At 36.9% G+C, this 26934-nt stretch overlaps 1 protein-coding gene across 1 annotated transcript; it reads left to right on the top strand.

Moving 5' to 3' along the window:
* The first annotated feature begins 23161 nt into the window (after window positions 1–23161).
* On the top strand, window positions 23162–24315 carry LOC145634582 (uncharacterized). The gene has a single exon (XM_081686000.1). It carries the CDS (start codon window positions 23228–23230, stop codon window positions 24023–24025), a length of 798 nt encoding a protein of 265 aa, XP_081542126.1. The 5' UTR covers window positions 23162–23227; the 3' UTR covers window positions 24026–24315.
* Window positions 24316–26934: the final 2619 nt, after the last annotated feature.

Here is a 26934-nt window from a genome sequence, read left to right as displayed (position 1 = left end):
GTTGGGTCGCCGGAATCACGCGATCTCGTGGTTGCAATTGCTAGAGCCACGCGTTCTGGTGGTTGCGGTCGTTGGAGCCGCACAATCTGGTGGTCGTGGTCTATACAATCGCGTTCGCGTGCAGTGGCTGATGTAGCGTGCAAGAGCAGTTTTCACGCTGGTGGGCGCCTTGTGGTCGCCTGAGGGGAGCTTACAGTCGTGCAGCGTGAGGGATTGACCGATGTGGGTGTCGGCTGAGGGCTTGAGAGAGTAAGAGAGTGAGGGAGTTAGGGTTAGAAATGATACAGATTCTTGTTTTGAAAAAAAAAAGCTTTTTTTTTTTAATTTATTTATATAAACACAATTTTACCGGGTTTCAGGTCCGGACCTGAAAACCCCGGTTTTAGACCTGATCCGGACCGGAACCGGAATCCTTAAATTTCAAGGACCGGGACCGGACCTGAATCTATAGGTCCGGGTCAGGTCCGGTCCCAACAGGTCCGGTTCCGGTCGGTTTTCAGGTCCGGTCCTGTTAATGTACACCCCTACGTACGGTAGCCAGTTCACCTCACGGTCAGTAAGCGCATCAATCCTAGTACGAAAAGCTAACAGGCGCTCCAGGTTCTTGCTAGGACATCCCGCTCCAACATCCCAAGCAGACGCACGAGGCATTTGAAGGTCCTGGGTCAAGGTACCCTGCTGTGGCCGAAAGCACGGAAAGTACTCGTAAATCCACGCTTGCAGAAGCGTGAGACAACTAGCAATCGAATCAGCACCTTTCCGTGATGCCGTGCCCAGTTGCCGATACAAGTAGGCTAGTGCAGCTGTTCCCCAAGCATACTCGTTAATAGGGACATCCGTGTGACATAGCTCGTGGAGGAAGGAAGGATGCGTACGGTTACCACTCTTGTCTACAAACAGTGTACCTCTAAGCACTAACCACAAGTATGCATCAAGCTGCTCACTAAAATCCCGGTCAACCGCCAATGTCGACTCAAAAATCTTATCAGTCAACACCCCACTACCCTGCCAAATGGTCTTTGTGCCGCAAACCTCAGACAGATCATCTGGAGTCATATCCATGGTGACCGAGCACGCGTCCGTAACACGTCCGTGCCAGGAGTAGTGGTCACCATATTGCCTGCAACCCGTAACCCAAGTATGTTGTACACGTCGTGCAGCAAGATCGTAATCTCCCCAAATGGCATGTGAAAGGTGTTCGTATCTGGCTGCCACCTCTCAACAAAAGCAGAAATCAACGGCCAATCAAGTCTCTTAAACATCAGGTCGGGCAAGTGAGACAACCAACTAGCATCAATCGCCACAAGGTCCTCCACAGATTGACGACCTCGCCAAGTGAACAAGTCATAACATAACTTTGTCCTACTGAAACAGCGCAAAAACTACGCTCCTGCTCCATCCAGATATACCGTGCCACGTGACCGCCAAAACTAGGGATAACTGACCCATCCTCAGGCCCACCCGGCATCGGTTCCTGCACTAACCATGCCTCTGCAGAGCTGGAAGTAGGCTGACTCGATCCACTACCAACAAATCTCCCAGACTGACCCCTATATACCATATGGAAATCCTGAGGGTCCTGTTCTTTATCCCGGTCACCAGCATGACTAGCCGAACATTCTTCTTCCTCGTCAGATATGGGTGCTCCACTTGCAGAGTACAAGGGCCGACTACTACCAGACTGTTGGTCTCTCGACCAACCACTAGTAGACCCGTATTGTTGCTGCTCGGGTTGAAGCGGTGAAGATCGAGATGTCAGTCTCCTAACAGACGCATTCAGACGTCGTGATATTGCATGTCGAGCACCAGAACCCTCGATCTACATAAAATAAAAAAATAATCCGATTTTAGTAATAATAATAATAATAACAATAATAATAATAATAATACTATTATAACAACAACAACAATAACCATAATAACAATAATAATAATAACAACAACAACAACAACAACAACAACAAATACAAATTAACAACAACAACAATAACTAACAACAACAACAACAACAAATACAAATTAACAACAACAACAATAAACATAATAACAATAATAATAACACTAATATCAACAACTATAATACTAATCATAATTAAAAATATTAATAATAGTACTACTAATAACAATAATAATAATATTATTATAACAACAACAACAACAAAAAAAAAAAATTAAACAACAACAATAACCATAAAAACCCTAATATCAAATTAGTTTAATAATAATACTAATATATTTTTAAAAATAATAACACTAATAATAATAATAATAATAATAATAATAATAATAATAATAATAACAATAATAATAATAATAATAATAATAATAATAATAATAATAATAATATCAACAATAATAATAACAATAATAATAATAATAATAATAATAATAATAATAATATTAACCATAACACTTCAAAATAACAACAAAAATAACAAAATCCAAAAAAAAAAAAAAACAAATTAACAACAACAACAATAACCTTAACATTAATAATAAAAACCTAATATCAACAAAATAATAAAAATTATCATATTTTTAAAAATAATTACATTACAAAATATACTAACCATAATAATAACAACAACAATAATAATAATATCAACAATCACCATAACACTTCTAAATAACAAAAAAAAAAAAAACAAAATCCGAAAAAATTAAATAATTAACAATTTTATTAACGGGCCAAAAAAAAAAAAAAAAAAAAAAAAAAATTGGAACTTCCGCCCAAAAATTCCGGAAGTTCCATGGAGGATCCGCCTGGAATTTCCGGATCCTCCATGGAACATCCGGAATTTCTGGGCGGATGTCACTTCCGCCCAAAAATTCCGGATGTTCCATGGAGGATCCGGAATTTCCAGGCGGATCCTCCATGGAACTTCCGGAATTTTTGGGCGAAAGTTCCTGGGATCTGAAATTAAAAAAAAAAAAATTACCTCTTCGCCACCATCGCCGCCGCCGCTGCCACCAGCGCCGCCGAAGCTCCTCCCTCCGAATCTCAGCCTAATCCGCCTCGAATCACCCATTTTTTTTTTGTGTTTATGATGATTTTTGTTTTTTTTTTAAAATGAAGAAAAATTTTTGAATTTTTTTTTTAAATAGAGTGTTTTAGAGAGTTAGAGAGTTGGAGAGTAAGAGAGTTAGAGAGAAAAGTAAGAAATGAGAAATGTTGGTCGGGAAGGAAAAAACCGTATTTATATATTAGGGGTAAAATTGGAATTTCAAGACAAAAAGGGAGCGTTACCCGGTAAAATGAGAGCGACAAATAACAACACCCAATGTTAATAATGCAAATGGTAAGACAATTGGTAAGAAAAAATAAATAAATAAATAAGCAAATGGTAAGACACTAAGACAACAAAGGTTTAGCTTTGTGAAGCACATGGTCTGTAACTTTATATGGTACGAGTAATTGGTATGCAATTACTTATATGTGCAAAGTAAAGACAATAGACCACATGAAATGAAAAATGGGTTTAGAAAGCCTCCAAATAATGTGTTCTTGTCAACTTGATTTTGCTTGTCGGCATATACAATTTGTGTCGTGTGGATTAGATCCTAACTATTCATTCTTTATTTGTTTTTAGATATTCCTATGTTTTTCCAAACATATGCCATTATTTGATTGGATTTATCGGCGCAGAAATTTGATCATTGATGCATTTCATCATTATTTGTAACATGAAATTGTTTATAGAATTATGTGTTAATAGAAAAACAGATATATATTTATATATATGGTTAGAACAAAGCATTTTGATATTATATAAAGACAAAGTAAATCATCTACGAAACATTAGTAAGTTATTAATTTGATGTATAATGCAATTTAGATTATTGCAATTAAACTGAACTGAACTGATCAATTGGAGCTAAACTAAATTGAACTGATTGAAGCTGAAATGAATTGAAATTAAACTGAAAAGAACAAGCCCTAAATGGACAAATTATAATGTGTTACTATTGCTTTGCCCCCTTTTCTCTCCTACTTTTTCAAGTTATGTGTTTAACTGAATATATTATATAATTCTTGATATTGCATATGTGTATCTTTTTTAATCGATATATAAATAAATAAACCTACCTTATCTAATAACACTTTAAAAAGCAATGTTGTTGCTTACCGTTCATCATCACATGAGCCTCTCATTATTACCTAATTAATTGTCAAATGCTAACCATTAGCTCATCAATTCAAACCGCCAAAAAATATGGTTGAACCTTCAACCTCTAGCCACCAAATCGAGACACCACTTCCCTTGGTGGCACCATGCATCCCACCTAGGCATAAACGCCTATGTTGACGATTTTATCTTTTTATTGTTTAAGTGCTCGATCATCTTCCAAAGGGTAATAAAAAAGAAAATGCAAACAAACTTTATAGCAAATAGAAAATGATGTAAAAAATATGCCTAAATTTATGGTAAATAATTGCTATTATAGACTAGATCCATGCAAGATTTTATGAATGACAAATTTGAGTGTTCACTTTGGTTCCCCAACTACAAGATATATTTCTTAGAAAAAGAGTAACATGTTTACTTTAAATGGGCAATTCCTTATTATATTTATGGATAACTTCTATAATACATTACGTACTATAAGTGTATCCATCACATTCCCACCTAAGAATTGTTAATTAATTATAGCACAACCTAAACCTATTAAATATCCATTTTTAGATAAGAATGAAAAGCTCAAAAAAGATTTGAACTTGGAAAAAAAAAAAACTCCAAGACTGTCATCCTAGTGTAGTGCATAGGTCACAAATATGAAGTTGACATGAATTTACCATATTTTTAAAATCTTATAGCAACAGCTAAACTACTACAAAGTACTTATTAATTTAAGCTAATTAACTTAATTATGTCATGACGTGTGATGAAAATATGTGTGGTAGTACTAACAACAAAAGTTGCACTTGACTTAATTTGTTCCCACTAGTATTAGTCTATATCGTGTCATGTGTTATGCGGTATAATTAAAAATTAAAGTCCTACTTATTAATTATTGTACCTAAGGAAAAATTAAAACTGTATTTGACTATGCTAATCATGACAATAATAAGATCTTTTTATTCTCAAATAATGTTGCATGAAATATCATGATATTCATGAAATGTTTCACATGTACGTCTACGATATGATTTACTATACGTGGGGAAGTAGCTTAGCTAATGTGTTAACAAGTAGAATATTAATCTATGATTCTCCAAAATTAAAGCTGTTAAAAACCGACCCGAATCGGTAAATCCGAACCATTTTGAATTGTTTCGAAAAGGAACCGAACTGCTAAAAACCTGTTATTTTAAAACCGTAAATCGACCCGACCTGATTTTTTGAAACGTGAAACTGAACCAATCCAAATGTTTGATAATTGTTAATGAACCGTACTCGTTATCAAGTCGAGTTGGTACAAATCGAAACCGAGAATAACCCGAACCGAGTACTTCCGAACCCGATAGCAACCCGACCCATTGTAAACCCAAACAGTTTAAACCCGATAAACCCAAATCGTTTACAACCTGTAACTGGTTAGGACCGAACCGTTTATAACCCATAATAAGTTATGACCGAACCGTTTACAACCCGTAACCGCCCGTAAGTCTGTAACCAGTTATGACCGTAGAGTTTTGTTTTTTCCTTTTTTTTTTTGGGGTATATTTTATCGATAGTAAAACAAAAGGGTTTAATTTGAATTATGAAGTATTTATATTGAAAAGGTTTGGAATTTTGACGTCATTGAAACTCTTATGCTAAAATATTATCATCCTTTAACGAGTAATGGCTTATGAAACACTATAGTGTGTTTAAAAAAATAACAACTAATTAATACTCTGTATGATCTATTGGGATAACTAATTAAAGAATGTTCATCGAGGATATACTCGAAGATATACGTTATCCAAACCCGTTTAAAAAACCGATTGAGTTTAACTCAAATCGATTATGACCTGAACCGATATGATTACAACCCGACCCGATTGGAACCTGATATGTTTTGACAAAACCCCATTTTTAAAGCGACCAAATTTAACTCGAACTGATTATGACCCGTCCCGGATAGAATCCGACCGAAAAAAAATGTAATAAAAATAATCAAACTGATCCAACCCGAATATGTAAAACCGGCCCGACAATATATCAACCCATTAAAAACCAACTCGTTTCAAACCGAAAATCTATAAATCGAACCGCAAACCCGATTGACACCCCTATCCAAAATACAAAATATAAACACTTCCTTCATTTCTTATTTTTTTTTTATCTTCTTGTTTGAAATCTTGCAATTATTTAAAATTTGAGAGAATCTTCTAAATTATTCACAACGTATATAAGAGAAAAATTCATTTTTATGGGGTCTTACTTAATTCATCAGCTACTTAAAAAAAATCAAATTTTGTAAATTTTTTTATTAATTTAATTAGAAATATTAATTATTAAATCTAGTCAGTCAACTTAAATCTAGTCAGTCAACTTAAACCAAGAGCGTAATATATATCAATAATAAACGGATAATTATTTGAGAAAATTATTAATTTGTGAGATTACAATTATGAGCTAATCAATTAAACATTTAAAAACATAAGATGTTACTGATAGAAAATATCCATAAAATATTCTCATCTTAGGTTTAGGATATATTTTGTATAAGATATCTTATGTTACCTAATATGATTAGGTTTCTCATTGTAACCCTATAAATATTGTGATCAATGGAAATCACTCTAATCAAGGAGTTCATATTATCTTATGTTACCTAATATGATTAGGTTTCTCATCTGTTACATTAATACGAAAACTAGTACGAAGTATAATCCATTAATCCTATAATAATTAAGATTACAAATATTTAAGGTGAAGTTATAATTGATGTCGACATATATATTATTTTTATCACCAATCAAGCAAGGCTAGACAATAAAAAATATAAAATAATAATAAATGAATAGATTGAAACGGTAATACGCAGTTTTTTCTCTCTCTAGAATTCTAGAGCATCTCTTTCCTGTTCCAGCCCGTTTGTTGGTTTTTTCTCAAGTCATTCTTTCTGCCTTGGTGTTTTCTACCTTATTCCTGTTTAGCTGATATGAACCTAAACCCTGCCATTTTCCAAAATATCCGGAAAATGGGTCCAATTTTTAGACCAACTAAAGAGGAGGAATCTAAGGCACTCAATGATAAGAGCATTTTAGTAGTAGGGAAGTTCAAGGACTGGAGGGGTAGCCTTTTCTCAGCAGAAGAAATCCAGAGTTGGATATACGCGTGTTGGAGGTTCAGAGGGCTCATAATAGTGGAGAAAGTGGATAGCCTGTTTCTGTTGAGATTCACGGTGGAGGAGGATTGTAATGCCTTATTAAGATATGGTCACGCCAACTACAAGGGAGCTATTTTCATCTTCAAGAGATGTTTGGTAGGCCATGCTCTCAGATCAATGAACTTCGATGGTGCTTACCTGTGGATTCAAGTTGAAGGTCTACCGGTCCATTACAATTCAGTCTCCATTGCGAGTAGGGCTTTATCAAAGATTGGTCGAGTTCTGTGCTTTGATAATGAATCATTGGACCCCCCTATTAGAGGAGCTCATAGAGCTAAAGTCTGGATAAGTCTGAACAGACCCTTGATTCCGAGGTTCTATTTTGAGTATGAGCAAGGGAGCTTCGAATGGGTGGACTTCAGATACGAGGGGGTTTTTGTGCTGTGCAGAGTGTGTGGGAAAATTGGGCATAAGGAAAAGTATTGTAAACTCTGTCCTCAAAAGAGAAGCAGAGAGTTTCAGGCTGCTATGTATGCTGCTTGTGACATATACGGAGAGATCAGAATAGATCCCACCTATTTGCCGCTATACTCAAACAAGATCATGGGTCTGAAAAGAGTGGAGAGGAATAGAACTTCGATGATTAATCTTATTGAAGTCAAGACCTCGAGGGAAGAGAAAGGGGATAGTGACTCGGAAAAGGACTGGATCCCGGACACTCCGATGAGTTCAAAGGAGAAGTCTGATGACAAAGGCGAAGATGAGGAAGATGATGAAGAGGACGACAGCTCGAGCTCGTCAAACATGAAGAACGGGGATGATGAGGAAGATAATGGTGATGAGGATAGTGATGACAGCAGTGGAGGTAATGATGAAGGGGGAGGTGGAGGTGCATCAGGTGACCGGGGTAATGATAATCAAGGTGATCCGGGAAAAAAGGGAGGGAATAAGGATGACAGCAGTGTCAATAAAAGGAAGAGGGGTGACGGGGAAGGAGGCCGGAGATCTTTATCAAAGAGGAGAGGCCTCAATATTACTGGAATTTTTTGCCCAAATAAGAGGAGGAGAGGTGGAGCGTGTTATGCACTTGGATAGGATGGTTCCCCTTCTCTGCATAAGGTTACTCGGGGAAGACCTGGTACAGGGGATTCAGACCCGGATAAATCAGTTCGAAGTTCTACGGGTATTAGGAGGGAGCTCCATGGCAATAAGAGAAAGAGGAGGAGCATTTCCATTAATGATTTTGCAGGAGGAGACAACTTTATAGATATGCCTAGAAAGAGGAACAGAAGATTGCGCAGAATAGGGGTATTTATGATCCAACTGCATCTTCAGATGTTGCTTTCTCCTGGATAGCTAGGAAGCCAGTTTTTTTGGAGGGAATATATGTTTGGTTAAGGTATGTCCTCAGGGGGTTTTATCCCCATCTGGAACTGGAAGATCCTTCTTTTATAACCCTGTCAGCTAAATGGTCCCCTACTTCCTTAGTCCCTCTTTCGCTGTCCCCTGTTCAGAAACCTTTCTTCCAAATTCCCCAGAATATTCATTTATCACTCTCCTTTTTTCTGAGTTGTAAAATAGCTGACTTTCTATTTATCCTCCCATCCCAACTCATTATTTTATTAGCTGCCTTTGCTTGCTTACTGGTCCCTTTCTCCTTTCCTGTTTTGTACTTTCTTAAACCACTCACTCTTAGTTTATCTCTAGCCCCACGTTTTCTAAACATGGAAGGCTACCAGTCACTTGCGGATATTATTGATCCAGATGACAACTCCTCTGACTTTCACTCAGTGGTCTCTTCTCCCTCGGCTTTGGATGAGTTGGAAAAGCTAGATGAGTTGGAAAAACTAGATGATTCCTGCCTTGAAAAGTTTGCCTCTTATTCGGCAAACAACCCAAATGAGCCAGTTTGGGGCCCGGCCCCGGACTCTCTTCTCCTGAGTTTTGCTCAGGCGCTGCTGGACTTGGGCTTGTCATGTGATAGTGGGAGTGAGAGTAAGTAACAAGCAAAGGATCCGGATAGCCCAGTTCTAGCTGGTAAGTCTAGTGCTAGCCCTTCTCTGTTTGGGCCTTGTGATGAATTGGGTAAGGTAGTTGAACCCTTTTTAAACCAAAGGAGTCAAGCTAGGTTTGTCAGATGATGATAGTATCGCCTCATCAGAAGAGACAGATTGTTTCCCAGGCAGAGCAAAGAGGATTCTGAAGGAAGAATCTCCAGTTGAAGGGAGGGGTTGGAAATTCCAACTCCCAAGGGGAAGCAGGTGCTTTTGCGGATGCGTTAGGGGCTCAGTGGCTGGCCCTAAAGAGCCACAAGGGAATAAATGAAGATATGGAGCTTAAATTGCAGGGGTTTAGGTAACAAAGAGTCCTCTGCAATTCCCTATATTAGTAGTATGTGTAGTAAGTTTCATGTCGATGTAGTCTTTATCTCAGAAACTAAATGTAATGCTAGTAGTCTTTTTCCTGTTTTTAGTAAACTAGGGTTTAAGGGTTGTTTTGGGGTTGATGCTTCGATGGAAGCTGCGGGGGGGCTGTTTTTGGGGTGGTCATGTAAGCTAGAAGTTATTAGCTCATCCTCTAACGCCATTTGTTGTAAGGCGTGGGATGCTTTTGATAATGATATTTATATCTCTTTTGTGTATGGCTCGCCGTATTTTAGACATAGACAGGCGGTGTGGGATGAACTGAGTATGTTCCTTGACTCGGTGGAGGGAAGACATCTGTTGATTGGAGATTTTAATCAGGTGGAATGGGGGACTCAGAAGAAAGGAGGTAGCGAGACTATTAAAGGTGCCTCCAGTTTCATAATCTGGAGAGTTGGGAAGGGTTTGTTGGACATTCCTCATAAGGGGGTGAGTTTCACTTGGACGAATAATAGATTGGGAGAAGAAAACATAATGGAGAGGCTGGATAGAGCGTATTGTAATTTGATGTTCAAGGATGAATTCCCGGAGGCGACGCTATGGAATCTCCCTATTGTTATCTCTGACCATGGCTCAATCTTCTTTGACTCCTGTCCAGCAAAGAGGGGAAAAAGAGTCACTCCGTGTAAAATTGAAGCATGGGCTATGAATTTTGATGAAGTGTAGCAAAATATAGCATCAGTATGGAAGGAGGAGGGTGCAGGGTCTAGGATGTTTGTTTTTCAGCAGAAGCTGAAGAAGGTCAAAGGGGTGGTGAGGAAGTGGAGCTTAGATTATAGAGAGAAGCATAGAATCAATTGGGAGCATATCCATGGGGCTTTGAGTGAACTGCAGTCGGGGGATTTGTCAGGAGAGGGGATTAGACAGGAGAAGGAATTAAGGAGGGACTTGGAACGAGATATAGATATCAAGAACGCTTTCTGGAGACAACGTGCGAAGGGAAAGTGGGATCAGTTGGGTGACAGATCAACCGCCTTCTTTTACAGGTCGGTTAAAGGGAGGAAATCCAAGAATGAGGTAAGAGCGCTTCTTCTGGGGGAGGATGAGTGGTGTTCAGACCCGGGCGTTATCAAGAGGGAGTTTGTTAACCACTTCAAGGCTATTTACTGTCCAGCTGAGTCTATCGATTCAGTGCCATGGGATGGAGATAGAGGTATGGAGTCGGAATGGGTTCAAGCTAATGCCAAGATTAACAGAGGATCACCTGAACCTCCTCAATAGAGAGTTCACTCGTGATGAGGTGAAAAAATCCTTGTTTGAAATGAAGCCTTTGAAAGCTCCGGGTTCGGATGGGTGCCCACCAATAGTTCTTCAAAAATGCTGGAACACCATGGGTGAGGACTTATTCTCTACAGTAAGGAGTTTCCTAAACGGGGGGTACATTCTAAAGGAATGGAATAGAAATTTCATTGCTTGATCCCTAAAGAGGAAAATGCAAATAGGGTGGACCTCTTCAGACCGATAGGTTTATGCAATACAGCTTATAAGGTAATCTCTAAGTGTCTGGTAAATCGCCTAAAGCCTATCCTAAAAGAAGTAATTGGAGAATTCCATAATTCTTTTGTTCCATGACGGCTGATGACGGATAGTGCCCTGATGGGGCATGAGTTAATTCAATTCGTCAAAAAAAAGAAGAGGAAGGATGGTAAGTTTGCAGGAGTGATGAAGGTGGACCTAAATAAGGCATACGACAGAGTCAGATGGGACTTCATCATCAGTATCCTGAGGCAAATGGCTTTCCCGGAAAGGTGGATTCAATGGATAGGGCAATGTATCACAATGGTTTCTTATGCAGTGTTTGTCAATGGGGAACAATCGGAATGGTTCTTTCCCAGAGTGGTAGTTCGGTAGAGGGACCCGCTCTCTCCTTATCTGTTTATATTATGTATGGAGGTACTCTCAAGGAGGTTAGTATGGCTCCAGGAACAGAATAGAATTGAAGGGTTAAAAGCTGCGAGAAATTGCCCGAGCATTTCCCATTTATTTTTTTGCAGATGACGCTCTACTTTTCTTCAAGCCAAGTTTAGAGGTGTGCAAGGAGCTAAGACAAGCGCTGGATGACTTCTGTAGAATCTCAGGGGAGGTAATAAGTGCGAAGAAATCCTTTGTCATGTTCAGCCCGAATACTCCATCTACTTTTGTCAGAGCGCTTAGGAGACCTTTGGGTATGACGAGCAAAAACTTCTTTGGGTCTTACTTGGGGTGCCCTATGGATGTTGATGGTCGGAGCTTGTCTCAGTTCAATTTCCTAGTGGAGAAGATTTCAAGGAAAGTACTCTCATGGAGATTTGTATCCCTCTCGCATGTAGGAAAGCTTCTTCTGATTAACTCCATCCTGGTGGCGATGACTTCCCACATTCTTTCGTTGTTTCCGGTCCCGAAGAAAATCTTAGGCAAGATTAGTTCTATTTGTCTGAGATTCTTCTGGGCGAATGCGAGTGAGAAAAAGCCGATTTATTGGAAAAAGAGAGAAATTTTGGAGCTACCTCGAAAGGATGGCGGGTTGGGCTTAAGAAATATCCACAAGCTAAATCAAGCTCTGGTACTGAAGCAGGCTTGGAGAATTCATAGTAACCGGAATAGCTTAATGAGTAGGGTTGTCATTGGGAGGTATGGTGCGTCACCAATAGAAGGGGGAATGCAAGGAGGGCCTCTCTCTAGGGGCTCGTAGGCGGTCAGGAGCATGAGGAGAACGACATTAAGTATGAAGGAGGGTTTTTGGTACAGAATTGGAAGAGGGAGGGGGGTCAAGATAGAAGAAGACAATTGGACTATGAATGGAAAAGTGAGTATGAGGCCGGGAATAGATGAAGGGGTCAGGACCAATTGCAAAATGTGAGTGACCTAATGGATGAAGAAGGGATATGGAAGTCAGGGGTGATATGGAGGCTTTTTGACACGAACGACGTTAAGAAAATCCTAAGTACTCACACAAGCGGGGAAGATACGGATGAGATTCTGTGGAGTGAGACGGAGAATGGGGTATACACTACAAGATCGGGGTACCTCTGGTTGCTGGGTTTGTCTAGTAAGCAGGAGAGACCCAAATTCTAGAAAGAGTTCTGGAAGCTAAATGTACCTCCAGTCTGGCTTTTCCTTGGCTGGAAAGCGCTACAGAAGGCATGCAGCAGCAAGGAAGGTCTTGTCAAGAGAGGTTTGAATATTAACCCCTTGTGTGTGTTTTGCAGGGATTCTGTGGAAACAACTGATCATCTTTTCAGAGACTGTAATGTGTCTCGGCGATTATGGTTGTGTGGTCACCTAGGACTTAAAGTGAGAGATGGAGAGGCTTGCATCGTCACCTGGCTGAGGAACTTCTTATCCTACGCATTCAATTTGAAGCAGGAAAACCCGGTGCTTGCTGGAGCTATCCTAGCTACCCTCTGGAGTATATGGAAGCATAGAAATGACATCATCTTTAGAGGGGAGCAATGTTCACCTATCAGGTTAATGCAAATGTGCAATGAGGCATGTGCAAGAGTGTATCATGAGCAAAGTGGGGGTTGTTGCTCGATTCAAGGGATTTCGGTTCCTGGATTAGGAGCCCCGGAGTTGAATTACTGGCAGAGGGGGACCCATGACTCGCAACAAGCTGTATCAGTAATAGTTGATGGTGCGTGGAAGCACAGGAAGGGGATGCTGGACTCGGCGGTTGTGGGATGGGTGGTTATGAAGGGGGATAGACTATTGTCAGAGGGCGGGAAAAGGGTGGTTGGAGGCTCAGCACTTCACTGTGAACTTCTAGCCATTAAGGAGGGAGTAAAGGAAGCTCTGAGATGCAACAATCAGATTGAGATCAGGACGGACATTAAGCTTAGCGTTACTGCCAAGGAGGACCCGGGGAAGGTACCAAAGGAGCTGAGAAGTTTGGTCCTTGAGATCCGACAACTTATCCATAGTTCTCCCTATGTCTGTTGCTGTTATGTGCCCAGGTTTGCTACTTCTAGGGCTCACGATCTGGCTGTTAGAGCTAGGGAAGGGAGCTAGGTCCAAAAGTCTTTAATTATAGACTTGTTTCACTGTTGTAAAAAAAAAAGAATAGATTGAAACACACAGAGTTATGAATGTAGAATCAAAATCCACAAGCTAATTAGGGGCTTTAGGGTTGAAAGAGAACTCTCCTCAAACTCTCCCGGACCGTCAGATTAACCTATTTCGCATATGAGTTTCAAATTTAATAGGAGCCTTTCTCGATCCTGACCTTATAAAAAAAGATATTGTTCTATTTGTTGGAATAAAGAGAGTAAAAGTCATGTTTCTTGGTCGGACTATTATCCTTTTTCTAGCTTGATCAATTTATTCAACGGGTAGGTTGTGACTCACGTTTGCCCACGGGTGGATTATGGAGTGGAGTTTTTTTATGTCTAAATTCATTTAACAACAAGTCGATTGGCTTTCTCCTCTTCCTTTGTAACTCTCTTGAATTAAGTAGTTGTTTATGATAGTTAATCACCTTCTTTATTTTGATTAACTTCATGTTGGTGGGGTTAGTTTAATTTGATCTTTAGATCTTCAATGTTTTGATTATATATTGCTTAAAACTTAAAAGGAATTCTGAAATACTACACACAAAAAAATAGCTAAACACATTTCATCTTCTTTAGGTATAAGTTTACGTGACTCCAACCTTTCACCCAAAAGTATCGTGTGAGGATAATGTGTGACCTTAGAAAACGAACCAACAAATGCAATTAAGCACCACAATATGTTAGATTTTCGTTTTCAATTGAGTGATGTTTATCACGACACACCGATTTCCTTTGATTAATCTTCTAGTTTATATTATCATTTGTAGCGTTGAAAACCCTTTATATTACTGTACTATTTTTGAACCATTAAAACAATGAAGAAAAACAAAACTTGAAATGGTTACGTGTGTAGTAGATAAGCAAATTAAACGAAAACACTTATCTCAATGTTGTGGAGACCAATTGACAATAGCCGCATCGTGAAGAACCACTGACCTAAAAGACGATTCCGCGCTACCTCCCGATGCTGTAGACTAGAAGCGGTCGCCCTCCAGGATAAGCACGGCGCAGAAAACAGAACAGAAAGAATTCGTGTTTAGATATATTTAGAGAAGAGAGAAGGCTAATTGTTGTTTTATTTCGGAGGTGAATAAGGTTTATTTATAAGGCAATGGAGGGAGTAAAAACAACCAACAATCAAGGGAAAAATGGTCATCAATCAAATGGTGTAACATCCACCCATTAATCCCCAATAAGAGCTAGCTTTTATCAACATTAAAAGGGGTAACGGCTAGTCTTTAAGTGACAACATTAATCAGCAATAATGCGCATTAAATTAGCAATAAGAGGAAGCTAAAATTAAGGGATTCCAATAGCCATTAAATCCCAACAGTCAAAAGAATAAACACCGTAACTTCTTTGTTTTACTTCAAGAACTTCCAACAATCCCCCACAGGTTCGAAGAAGTGAAAAGAAAGAAAGAAAGAAAAATGAATTCTGGGCAAAACAAAACAATTGCATAAGTGTCAATGTCTCGCGACTTGAATTAACACATAGTGGACATCAAGCTATGATCCCTCACCTACCAAGTGACTTTCGTCTTGAACTCAATAGGGAGTTAGGGACCCGTCACTTTGAGCCACACAATTGAACATGTATAATATTATGAAATTCCGCGAATAAAGATGACGCATTATACTGGCCATACGTCCAGCCTGAATGCTCATAGGTGCTCTAGAGTATATGCCCACGAAATACCCATAGGAAGCGGCCACACTTCCACACCTAAGTAGGTGAACTCCATCAAGTGTGAGCTACAACACACCTCCAATAATATGGATATGGGTTCATTAAGAGCCGTATGCTCAACCTCCTTCTCATTTGTAGCTAAGCACAAACAAACATCTAGAGATGGACAAATGAAATAAAATTGTGCTTCCGAATTATTACATAATGTTCCCCTTTGAACTCATGGTGAGTAGGAGTTCACTATTTCAAAATTCATACCACGGGCTTTAGCCCCATCTCTTCCGATGTTTTCAAAACTAGTTTTTTTTTTTCCATAGGCCTTTAGTTAACGGATCCGTAACATTTCTTTTAGACTTAATGTAGTCTAGTGATATCACCCCATTCAACAAATCATCTTTGACATCAACCTTATAGGCATGGTTCAATCAAAAGTAACCACAATTTGCAAATCACAACGAATTCCCCTTCAATGGGATAGTTGCAAGCACATTTGCTCATAAGATCCATATACTCTTGATCATCTTGCCTCATAACCTGTCAATTCAAGAGCAATAAATTTAGATTTTTCCAAAACAAACATAGCAAAACAAGGTTGCTTTGCACAATTTCCAAAACATAGCTCCACCACTTAGTGGTGCAGACATAACCACTTAAGTTTGAAATCATTGTCGAACTTCAAGACCTCATGGAAACTTCTTGCAATAGTGCAAACTCTTATCTTTTGTACTTTTCAAGTACATGTGAAACCTCCTCAAAACGATCTAATGGTCATTGCTCGAGTTAATAGTATACTTGCTTAATCTACTTACATAATAAGCAATGTTAGATTAAGCATAGTTCCCAAGAAACATAAGACTACCAAATGGACACAGATAGCTCCCATATAAATTCAAAAAATTTATCTGAGCAATGACTCATCCAAATCACAAGTTTAGCCTTAAAAACTTCCAGCAAAATTCAGTGAATTAGCAATGAAATCCATAAAAGAAATACCAAGCATTACAATCCTAAGAAAAAGATTGTAGAATTCTACACATAGTTAGACATAACCTAACTCATAGTCAACGAATTCATGCCATTTCACTAGTTTAAAGTTGATACTCTAAAGACATAGAGATACCTAAACAATCTTGTAAGACAAACTCGATCAAAAATCATCTTTAGCTCAATTAACCACTTTTAGGCTTTGCATTAAACAATAGAAAGTTCTAACATTAATGTCTCTCATTCCTACTAGATTCAAGTAATCCAGCTTGGATATCTAACCACTTGAAGCATAATAATAATACACATATATGCTCAAAGACAATTTATTCAATAAATAATCAATTAGGATATGCAATTTATCAAGCAAAAACTAAGCAAGACTTTGAGTCCAACACTGATTCTTTATTACTTCCCCCACATTGGACAACAAAGTCCAATTCAAAACCCTTACCAATGCACCCACATTCTCAGTGAATGAAATATTTGGATATAAAAACCTCCTTACAAAAATCACATGGGGTCTTTATTAACATAGATTTCTTATAAAGAAAATGCATAAGTTTATAAAACATGAACCCCCACACGAAAGGACAATGTTCAAATACCAAAATAGAGCATAAACAAATACATGGTTGGAAAAAAAAATCACAACTGTCATAACACTGGGTATAATAACATATAAGGTGGACAAGAGCAGAGATCTTTGAAACATTGAATTAATCAAAGATAATAATTCAACAACACCTCAAAATATTAACTCCCAAGCCACCATATAAAATTCAAGGCATTTACAAATTACGCATGCTTTATTCATAAAGAATTATAACACAATAAAGAGTCATAGGCGGTAACAATAAACCATCATAAAATATTGGAAAATTGTAGTCAATTCCCAAAATACTTTACTCGAAAATTCTCCAAAGAGAAAGCCATACAATCTCCTTAAGTAAAATTATCACATAATTTCCCTTCACAAAACTCAACAAGTTTGAGAATTATAAGTTTCACACAAACATGTTAAACCGAGGATAAAGTAATGAGATCAATTGAGTTACGAATAAAGCTTCTCAATACGAGAATTTCATATCATAGATTCAAACAATTGACATATATAGTACATCTCACTTCCATACTCAACACATACATGAATCATGATAAAAGTAGTACTCGAAGTACATACATGCACCTCAAAAAATGTTAAAAACATTGCTCAAAAGCATCCTACTGAATAACAAGTTACTCCACAAAATATATAACCAACAAATCAAAGGTAACTGATTATGTGCAATATAATGTCATACTCATAAAACATCGACATTATAACTTTTACTTTCTATTAATCATTCAACAAATATTTAATTGACAAAATCAACATTCAACGTACTTTGTCAACACCCACAAAAGCATATACTTGTTAAGATGATTACTAGGAATTAAACCAGATGATAAACATAATAACACGAGACTTGGTTTAGAATGAACCTCCCTTGAATTAAATCAAATGACATGTGTGAGACCTTTATGAGATGTCCAACTGTCCTCGTTGTAAATAAGGGTCTTAATATGTCATCATAACTCCCTAATCTGAGCATCTAGTGAGAATCCAACCATTGAAAAAAATAAGTCTCATGTGTCCCAAACATACTCCCAAAATTTCAGCCCAAACCGACCAAGGATGACCTTTGATCGGGGGTCATCTTTGGGACCGCTCCCGAAAATCCGCGAGTAAGAACCTAGTCCTAAAGTCTCAAAAATATAGCATATTAAAGGCATTAGAGAATATCAACAAAAACTCCACAAAAAAATTGAGATTTAGGAAACATTATAATACTCCGTCATGTTATCATATAAGAATGCAACAAACTATGCATATATACAACAACATAATATTATTAGCCAATAAAAAAAAAAAACCCCCATATTACTATATTAGTAAGGTCACATATTCACAAATGAGTAAAATTAAAATACTCGAAATAATCACAAGTGTTAAAACACTACAAACAGTACAACTACCAAATTTTTTCAATAATTCACAATCCTCAATAAACAATTATTTGTAAAATACATCTCCACAAAACATAGTATGCAGTATAACCACAAAATTGTTTAATAATAATAATAATAAACATAATTATCAAACCTGCCTTATCATTTAACTAGATGATAAGTTTACGGAGTTCTGTGTAATAATCGGAGTGCCAAAGTTTAGGGATCATTGCCTCAAAATCAGCCCATTCTCATCAGATCATATACTAAAATTTTATCTCAACGACTCAACGTTGAACAACTAATCATATACAATACACACTATATGATATACCAAATTAACAATATGATGAACCCACTAAATAATTAGTGAGAAAAATCAACTCAACGCATCATACAAACACAAACCCATGTGCAAACAAACCAAAGTCTATTAAACCATATCCACCATATAAAACCAAAATCAAACCAAATTAGAAGTTACAATATCCTACAGGAATATGAAAAACAGTAACTCATTTAAATTAATTAAAGAAATTATTTTCGTCATTAGTCTAACAACATACGTATCAAAAATTGCTCCAAACAAAAACATATCCTAATAATATGCAACATTCACAACTCTTATAAGACACTTAATATGACATATCAAGCTAGAATCAAATATGGAAGCAATAATTCGTCTTTTAGATTGTTAGTAGATAAGCAAATTAAACGGAAACACTTATCTCAATGTTGTGTAGACCAATTGACAATAGCCGCGTCGTGAAGAACCACTAATCTAAAAGACGATTCCGCGCTACCTCCCGGTGCAATAGACTAGAAGCGGTCGCCTTCCAGGATAAACACGGCGCCGGAGTTTATGTGCACTCACAAACCCGATTGGAACTCACAATACTTGCCCAGAAAACAAAACAGGAAGAATTCGTGTTTAGATATATTTAGAGAAGAGAGAAGGCTAATTGTTGTTTTCTTTCGGAGGTGAATAAGGTTTATTTATAAGGCAATGGAGGGAGTAAAAACAACCAACAATTAAGGGGAAAATGGTCATTAATCAAATGGTGTAACATCCACCCATTAATCCCCAATAAGAGCTAGCTTTTATCAACATTAAAAGGGGTAACGGCTAGTCTTTAAGTGACAACATTAATCAGCAATAATGCTCATTAAATTAGCAATAAGAGGAAGCTAAATTAAGGGATTCCAATAGCCATTAAATCCCAACACTCAAAAGAATAAACATCGTAACTTCTTTGTTTTACTTCAAGAACTTCCAACAACGTGTAGGGGGATTTGTTATACTACCTCTGTTAAATATTAATTGTAACTTTGGATTTTTATTTGTGAGATATTGTAAAGTTACAACTAATATTTAACCGAGGTAGTTTGGAAAGTAAATTATTTGCTCACTTTAGTCTAAAACGAGTAAGAAAATTGCTTTTAGTTTGGGTGAGAAAATAATGGCCTACAAAAATGCATAGAGGTAAATTTTGTACATGTGTAAAACGACGTTCTTTTTCTATTCAGATTTGAAGTCGACTTTTCCAACTAACTTTAAATACCCATATAAATTCACCGTCCTTCGTAGATACTTCTCCGCATATATTAATGCTTAAGGATAAAACTATGACAAAAATAACCAAAGAAAGAAAGGGAATCCAATAATGTAACTAAAGTATCGAAATTATCTCACTTCCTCCAACGACTAAAGTATCGAAATTATCTCACTTCCTCCAACGACTACTATACTTCAAGAGGTATCAATTCAGATGACCAGACTGGGTCTAATGAGATTAGGGGTGGATCTATTAAGGAGCCTGGGTAGCACCGACCCCGCTAAAAATTAATTTTATTTTTTTATTTTTTTATTTAGATAAGATGTAAATTTATAGGTTAAATACAATTTTAATGCAATATATATATAATATTTACTTAGCTTTTTCATAGTAATAAATAATAATGCATTGACTTGTGCTGTAAGTTTTGGTTTCAATTCCTCGTATAAGAATTTTATTTATTTTTTAAATTTAGTGCCCCTCCACACTAAATATTCTACATTCACTACTGGTTGGGTCGGGTCGAGTCAGGTCAATTTTTAAAGTTAAGTGAGGCAGTATTATTATATTCATGCGAGTTCAAATCTAAATCGGATATTTTTCGGATCAGATCAGGTCGGGTGTGGTTTTGACACCTCTAATTACAAGTACTCTTATCATTCTGTTAGTCTGGTCCAACCATGCACTTTACCTTCTACTTCGTATTACAACTTTTATAAGGGTGTGTTATTTTCATCTTATTAAACCTAAAGTTATTAGACTTTATTAAATTTAAATTACCCCCATTTCATATCTTTTTGCAACTTTTGCCAAAAATGGATACTATACATTATTTGCAACTAATGTTTTCTTTTCTTTTTAAGTCGTCATTTTTCTCTATCTTTCCTCATCACATGCATGTTTATTTTTCTCTTTCTATCTTACACTCACAAACAAATTTTACCTAGGAGTCCTTACACCCTTCAAAATTGCAAAAGATGTGAAACAGAGGTAGTAGAATTTATATGACCATATTAAAACTTATTATTAATTATTATTTAAACAAATATTTTAGATCGTCATTATCTCTTAGAATATTATTATTATTATTATTATTATAATTATTATTATTATTATTTAAACAAATATTTTAGATCGTCATTACCTCTTAGAATGTTGTTGTTGTTGTTGTAGTAGTAGTATATATACTACCTCTGTTAATTTTTATGTGCACTTTTATTTGTGAGATATAAAATATTCCAAAGTTGCACATAAAAATTAACGTAGGTAGTATAGTACTTTACTATTATAAAATATTATTTAGTATAATTATATAAACTTGATTATAACTCATTGAAACTTATTAGACCATTTAACTTAATAATACTTATTAGACCTCATTTAACTTATTGAAACTTATTAGACCTTATTGAACTTTATTGTAGCTTATGTAAGCTTATATGAATTTATTAGATTGGAAACTTTTCATAAGGCGAAGAGAACATACTCCAATTACTCTTTTTAATTGACACTTTTCTATTATTACGCTTGCCAATACACGTTTTTAACAATAAATATATCTAATTATAACCATTGTAAATTATAAAAAGTAAATATTAATAAATTATTCATTGGGATGATTCAAACTGGATTTCACATGTCTAAGTTACTCAAAGCATAGTTTGGGAAGAGTGCAAAAATCGAAGTGAAATGCTAAATACCGCCATAAAAATTATCAAACCGCCATCATTTCAAGCAAAGAAATATTCTTGCCCTTACTAAAAAAAAAATCCCATTTTATTTCTCTAACATTAATCCATCCACCACAACCAAGTTAACCACCACCAATCACAACGTACATCGGCACATTTCACGCCACCTCATCGACCACCGCAACCCATGCATAACATCGTATCAGATCAACCACCAACATCTACATTGGACTGCCAATACGACCGTGAACGTTGACAAGAAATGGAGGTGGCTCGTTGGAAAATGAACCAATTAACACTATCGTCAACTGTTTTCCAGGGGTTTAAAGTAGTTTGATTAGTTGGAGAAACCGCTATTTGACCAAGGTAACCGAAGGCCAAAACCGGTTACCATCCACAATAATCGCCACTTGAACCGCCACCTCTTCCCGACTAGTTGCTATATATGTGGTTGTGGTTTTGATGAGAGAAACAAAAAAGGGGAGAAAAAAGGGTTAGGGTTTAGTAAGGAAATATTGACCCTTTGCTTAAAATGATGGCGGTTTTGATAAATATAGATGGCGGTGTTTTTGTGTTTTTAGAGAGAGAATGAGGGGGATTTGAGATTTTGAGGAGAGAGAATTGAACTGAAATGAAATATGGATGGCAGTGTTTTTGTGTTTATCAAAACTCATTTCAGTTCAGTTCACCTTCAAACTCATTTCAGTTCAGTTCACCTTCAAACTGCCATATTTATCAAAACCGCCATCATTTTAATTCAGTTCCCTATATCATCCAATTTGATTCTTTTTCCAAATTGAAATTTCAAAGTATCTTCCTTTTTTTTTTAACAAATTGAAGTTTCAAAGTACTTCCTCGTATTTATTTCACACAATTTGATTTTTTGTTTAGTTGGCACCATATTATTTGGTGTGTTAAACACCGCCATCATTTTAAGCAAAGGGTCAATATTCATTTCAGTTCACCTCTCTAAAAACACAAAAACACCGCCATCCATATTTCATTTCAGTTGAATTTTGAAGGTGAACTGATTAAAGCTTAACTGAACTGATTAGAGCTGAAGTGAACATGGCCATAATCTAATACTTCGTATATAAAATAAATACAAGTATTTTTATTACTTTCTCCGTTTTTAAATATTTGTTTTAATTTTTATTTTTGGTCATTTTTAAATACTTTCTTCATTTCTTTATTTAAAAATTTATTAATTTCATATTCTCTCAACTACTCTCTATATTTTAATACTTTCTCAAATTTCTTTTAAAATTTCGCAAATAAAAAAGTGGAGCAAATATTAAAAAACGTAGAGAGTACAGTCCTGTTCTCATACGTTTATTTTTAATTCAGCTCATAATTTCCTTCTCTTATAAAATATTTATTTCAATTTCGCTCAATTCAGTCTATGAGAACACACCCTACCTCTATTCATATGGTCCACAAATATACACTCCACGAGTCAACTCTTAGTCTCCATACTCTACCCTACAGACGGAGTATATAGATGCAACACCCCCTCTCAAATTACAGTAACTCCCCAATTCATTTCCACTTTTTCTCTCCTCAAAATCTCAAATCCCCCTCATTCTCTCTCTAAAAACACAAAAATGGTGGAAACTGAAGTAGCTGCACTCATCGCACCATGGCTAACCCCAACCTCTCTCTTCGTCCTCCTCAACATCGTCCTCGCCACCATCTTCTTAGCCAACAACAAGCACCACTCCCAAACCAAACACGACTCCGATTCCGACTCCGACAACCGCAACAACATGAATAATAAACCTAGTGAACATCATTACCATCATAATCAGTACGATTATTACCAGAATAATCAGCGTTACGACTACGAAGGTGCGTCGCTTGTTCCGCCGCCGCCGCAGCTTGTCCGCGCGCCGTCGCTATTCTCCCGTGTTGCGTCGTTCAATTTCTCCAATTTTTACTCCGAAGCGCAACCTCCGTCGTCCGATGCGGCGGATCAGACGGTGACGATGACACGCGCGCCGTCGCTGCTCTACCGTGTGACGTCATTCAACTTTTCTCGCTCTCCTGCACCGCAGAAGGCGGTGGAGGAGGAGGCACGTGACCAGAGTCAGGATCACGTGATGAGAGAGAATCAAAAGGAGGTGGTGGAAAAGGACAAGGCTAAAGAGACAAAGGTGAAGAAAAAGAAGGTGAAAAAAGAAGTTAATTCTGATGTGAAAAAAGAAGTTACCGCGGTTAAAAATGAAAGTACTGCGGTAAAAAAAGAGGTGGCGAAGGAAACGACGTCGTCGAAGCGGGTTGAAGAAGAAGAAGTAGATTCAAAAGCGGATGATTTTATTCACAAGTTTAAGCAACAGCTAAAGTTACAGCGGTTAGAATCACTGTTACGTTACCGGAATAATCCTACTCCAACAGCTGCTTGAACATTATTTTTACCATTAGGGTGTTTTTTTTTTTTTTTTTACTGTATTATTATTATTATTATTGTTGTTGTACTATTATTAGGGTTTAGGGTATTTTACTTTGGTGTTGTATTTTTTTACTAGTTACTGTATTAATTAGGGTTTTTTTTTTTTTTTTTCTTTACCTTTTTAAAATATTGTCTATTGGGCACATGACACATTACATGGGTTATTGTGTAGGTGTGGCTTTATATATGGTCCAATTCAGGTTATGTTCAGATTTCAGAGTAAAAGTAATTTATTTATGGCCACTCGTAATGTGAATAAAGACAATAATCACAAATTCACAATATAATAAGTCAAGTACTAGTCTGTAATTTTGTATGGCATGGTAACAAGTTGATTTTCTAAACTAGTTAATCGAATCTACTTATCCAATAATTAAGCATGCTAATCGAGAATATAATCTAATCTAATGTAAATTTAATAAGCATTAGATAAATCAAAAGTTGAGGTTGTACATGAACTCGTATTTGTTATCTTGTATGTGCTCTTTACTGCTTATCGATCGATCTTGATTGTAAAAAAATGTAAATTAAGTGATGTTTTGTCCTTTAATTTTTTTTTTTTTTTTTTTTTTTTTTTTTTTGTTTTTTTTTTGTTTTTGTTTTCCCTTTGTTAATATAGTTCATGTGAATCCTATTGTACTACAACCTAATGAACCAATCAACTGACTAAATTAATTTGTATTTTTAAATAAAGTGAGAAAATAAGACTAGAAAAGCTTTTAAGTACTATAATAAAAGGAGTACTTGAATAAGTTGATTCAAGTGTTGGCATGTTGGAACGAAGATTCCTAAAGAGTTTGTGATAAAAAAATAATTGAGATTAGATTATGTCAATGTTGTTGTCTTTTATGCCTACTTTACCAAACTATGTTTATCAACGTAACTACGTAAGAGAAGAGTTGCATTGTATGTCTATGCAATAATAAACTAAATTTTAATGATTTATTAGCTAAGCCCATTGTTCATCACTCCATCATCAGATTCAAAGTTTGTTTATTTGCGTAAGACTTAATGTTTAAATAATGATGATTGTTTCCGGAAACAGACTCCTCCTAAGCGTGTTAGAATATTTCGGGTATATAAAAATGTCCTAGAGTCAATGTCTAAAGGAAAAATTGCTCCCATTAATCTGAACTTTGCCTCATCCGCCGAAATTAATCCCAACTTCAGTTTATTATCTATCACTTCCAACTTTGGGGGGTATTAATTTTCGTTGCCCCCAAATGACTTGCAACCGGTCAATCAGGTAAACATGTGTGAATTAATTTTTTTTGCACACGTGTCATTATGTAATTGGTTGAAAAAAAAGAAAAGAAAAATGTAAAAAAAAAAATAAATCCTAAAAGCAAACCCAGCCACCCCATAGCAGCCCGCTGCCACCAACGACCACCCCGCAGCAACCCACGACCAACCAACGAACACCGTTTCCCTCGAGCACTGGTCGCCGCCCAGTCATCCTTCCCCTCTCCTAGTGGCGGCGATGCCCGACCACCCTCCCATTTCCCTTAAAAATCGGCCGCTGAAAACAAACACCATAAAACGCCGCACTACTTCTCCCTGAAAAAGACCATCGAAATGGCCGAAAACAGCCGAAATCGGCCGAATTTCGAGTTGAATGGTTGGTTTTAACCGAAAATCGGCCGTTCGTGGCTGAGTTCGTTAGCGGTGGCTAATTTCGTTCATGGCTGGGCGGGATTTGGGGAAGGGAAGGGGTGGGGGAGGGGTTTTCGGGGGTGGGGGAAGGGAAGGGGTGGCTGGGCGGCGGTTTCCGATGGCGGGGGAGGGGTTTTCGGGGAAGGGGCCGATTTTCCGGCGGTGGGGGTGGGGGTGTGGTGTTTTCCGGGAAAGGGTAAGGGGCTGGGTTTGGTAGTTTTTTTTTTTTTTTTTTTAATTTTTGTTTTAATTTTTTTTTTTTTTGGACCTATCACGTGTTGACACGTGTATAGGTAACCTGCTACATCAGGTTGGATGACTTGTTGGGTGCAACGAAAATTAATACCCCCCAAAGTTGGGAGTGATAGATAATAAACTGAAGTTGGGATTAATTTCGGCGAATGAGGCAAAGTTCAGATTAATGGGAGCAATTTTTCCTAGTCTAAAAATCCCTTAGCAGACGTCTGAGGGCTCGGCCTCGGCCTACAAGAAAGAGAAGGTTAGCTGCTTCGAGGGTATGACCTGGGAAAGCCCTCCGATGCTTAACTCAACGAATCACACTTTAAGAGAGAAAGTAGAGAGAGATTAGGATAAATTCGTACATTGTAGATGTACTTTTTAGGTGACAGAGTTGTACTTTACTTGACAGATTAGGAAAAATTTGTACATTGTAATGACCAAAAAAGAGCTGGATCATGGAGTGATATTTCGTCATTTCAAATACATTGGGTTTAAAACATGACCTAGGCCTAAACAATGATGAAAGATTGATCAATGATACTATCAAGTCCATGGGTTGAACGCGTAAAAAATACACTCCTTATGACTTTACATTAAGTTTACATTAATAATTTTTTATAAGAAGTAATTTGAATACTATATGTAGGTTTCTTGGTGAGGAGTATCTTTAATTTTGTAGCAATAATATTTTAGGTATGGTCGTAGTATGGACTATGGAGGGAACTCGTTCATTGTGTTGGGAATCTTGGGATTTATTGAGCTTTATTTTGAAATAGTAATTTTTTTGGATATGGTCCTACACGTACTAAAAAATAAACATTACACTTATTAGTGTAAACTAGACAAAATGTTGTTGCCGGCCCCAAAAAAAATCTTCTTAATTGTGTAATTGAGTATATTGCTTTGTTAATCATTCATATATAGTTATCTAACTCTAGCGCACACCAATTTTTCTATTTTAGTGAAAAT

This window comes from Chenopodium album, chromosome 6 (assembly GCF_948465745.1).
Source record: "Chenopodium album chromosome 6, dcCheAlbu1.1, whole genome shotgun sequence".
NCBI lineage: Eukaryota > Viridiplantae > Streptophyta > Magnoliopsida > Caryophyllales > Amaranthaceae > Chenopodium > Chenopodium album.
The sequence above is the reverse complement of the archived record's forward strand: the minus strand, read 5'-3'. Positions and strand labels throughout refer to the sequence as shown.

What these genes read in the sequence shown, in the direction of transcription:
- LOC145634582 (XM_081686000.1), top strand. Translation starts at nt 23,228, where the DNA reads ATGGTGGAAACTGAAGTAGCTGCACTCATCGCACCATGGCTAACCCCA.